The 1,564-nt window shown below is 49.2% G+C and overlaps 1 protein-coding gene across 1 annotated transcript; it reads left to right on the top strand.

Annotated features, from left to right (window-relative positions):
- Positions 1-581: 581 nt before the first annotated feature.
- Positions 582-1,278, top strand: LOC103584170 (E3 ubiquitin-protein ligase HECW1-like; the record flags this gene model as incomplete). Its single annotated transcript, XM_008565274.1, has 2 exons — positions 582-1,058; positions 1,157-1,278. Coding segments are annotated over exons 1-2 (240 nt in total), but the record flags the coding sequence as incomplete, so codon positions are not given.
- Positions 1,279-1,564: the final 286 nt, after the last annotated feature.

Below are 1,564 nucleotides of genomic sequence, written 5' to 3'. Positions count from 1 at the left end.
TCACAGTGACATTCCTAATAATCCACTTTCTTTTTAAATTGGGTTGAATGATGGTAGACTGATTTTCCCGGCTATCTAAGCTAGTCTGGAATATTGGACATTTTCCCGTGATTTTTTTAAATGCACATACACAGTTTCTCCAGCAATTTAAGTTGCTTATATTCTATTCACTTTGCCGGATATGCTAACTAAATGGACTAATTTGTGCTTTTCTGTTATTAGTTTGTCTGTCTGACCTTCTGAGAGAGATGGGGTACAATGGTCAAGAAACATGAGGAAAAACGGAACAGAAAATTTATCTCTGGGTTTGGTATTGGATCAGTTTGCATTCACTGTAACACACCATCCCAAAGTGTACTGGCCTAGACTCACAGCACTGCATTTAGCCCGCAGTTCTGTAGGTTGGTGACAAGCTGAGCTCAGCTGGCCACTCTGGCTGCTGCTGGGGTCACAGTAACACACCATCCCAAAGTGTACTGGCCTAGACTCACAGCACTGCATTTAGCCCGCAGTTCTATAGGTTGGTGACAAGCTGAGCTCAGCTGGCCACTCTGGCTGCTGCTGGGGTCACACACATCTGGGGCAGCCGTCAACTTGGCCATGGGCTGATGGGTCTGAGGAAGCCTCAGCAGGGTGGCTTGTCCCTGCTTGCCATGGCTTCTCCTCTTGCAGCAGGCTGGCCCCAGCTCACTCTTGCGGTGGTGGCAGGGATGCTAGAGAGAGAGGACATGCAGGCTCTTGAAGCCCTGCCTCAGAGCTGTGGTGCCATCACTGTGTCCCCTCTGCACAGGCCAGCCCCTCAACAGGGGAGGAGCTGCAGAGCCACTGCAGAGCATGCGACACAGCGAGGGGAGAACTGGCCCTTTCTGCAGACAATCTGTCATATCTGTGGTCAGCAACTTGTAGAGAAAAGGAGAAAAGTCACTGGGACAGGGAGGAGATGCTGGAGCACTTGAGGCAGACTGAAGCTGTGCAGGAACTCCGCCAGGAAGTGACGCTTCGTGACTGGCGTGATGTGGCACCTGGTCATGTTGCCATCAACAATGACGGTCAGCTGGGTGGGTGGACATTGTTTGCTGCTGCTGAGGTGAGAGAAATACTGTCTGTGAATGGCTTTTCCCCAGAGTGCTCTGTGGCTTTGCTTCACTTTCTGCAGATCTGAGGAGAGAAGAGTCACTTTCTCCAGTGAACTCACAAAAAATCACCCTGCTGCTGCAGTCCCCGGCGGTCAAGTTCATCACCAACCCCGAGTTCTTCACTGTGCTGCATGCCAATTATGTGAGTGCCCAAAACGCAGAGGGGGCCTGGTCTGGCTCCATCCAGACCCAAAACACAGCTTTGTAGGGTCATTTGGTTGATCAAAGAGGGCAGAGCTTTGCCCTCGGACATCACAGTCTGCTCTTTACTGTCAGAGAGTCTCTCAAACAGGACAAAGGTTGGATTCGGAAATGCTGTTGTCTCTTTGGGTTTTTGTTAGGCTCAGATGTGTTAATGTCTGTAAAAGTGTTTTGGAGCATATACATATTTTTATTACCGTTTAAAGTTTAAAGGAATAAGATTTTAA

The sequence above is a fragment of the Galeopterus variegatus genome, unplaced genomic scaffold, assembly GCF_000696425.1.
Source record: "Galeopterus variegatus unplaced genomic scaffold, G_variegatus-3.0.2 Scaffold46051, whole genome shotgun sequence".
Taxonomy (NCBI): domain Eukaryota; kingdom Metazoa; phylum Chordata; class Mammalia; order Dermoptera; family Cynocephalidae; genus Galeopterus; species Galeopterus variegatus.
This window is presented reverse-complemented; position numbering and strand designations above follow the sequence as displayed.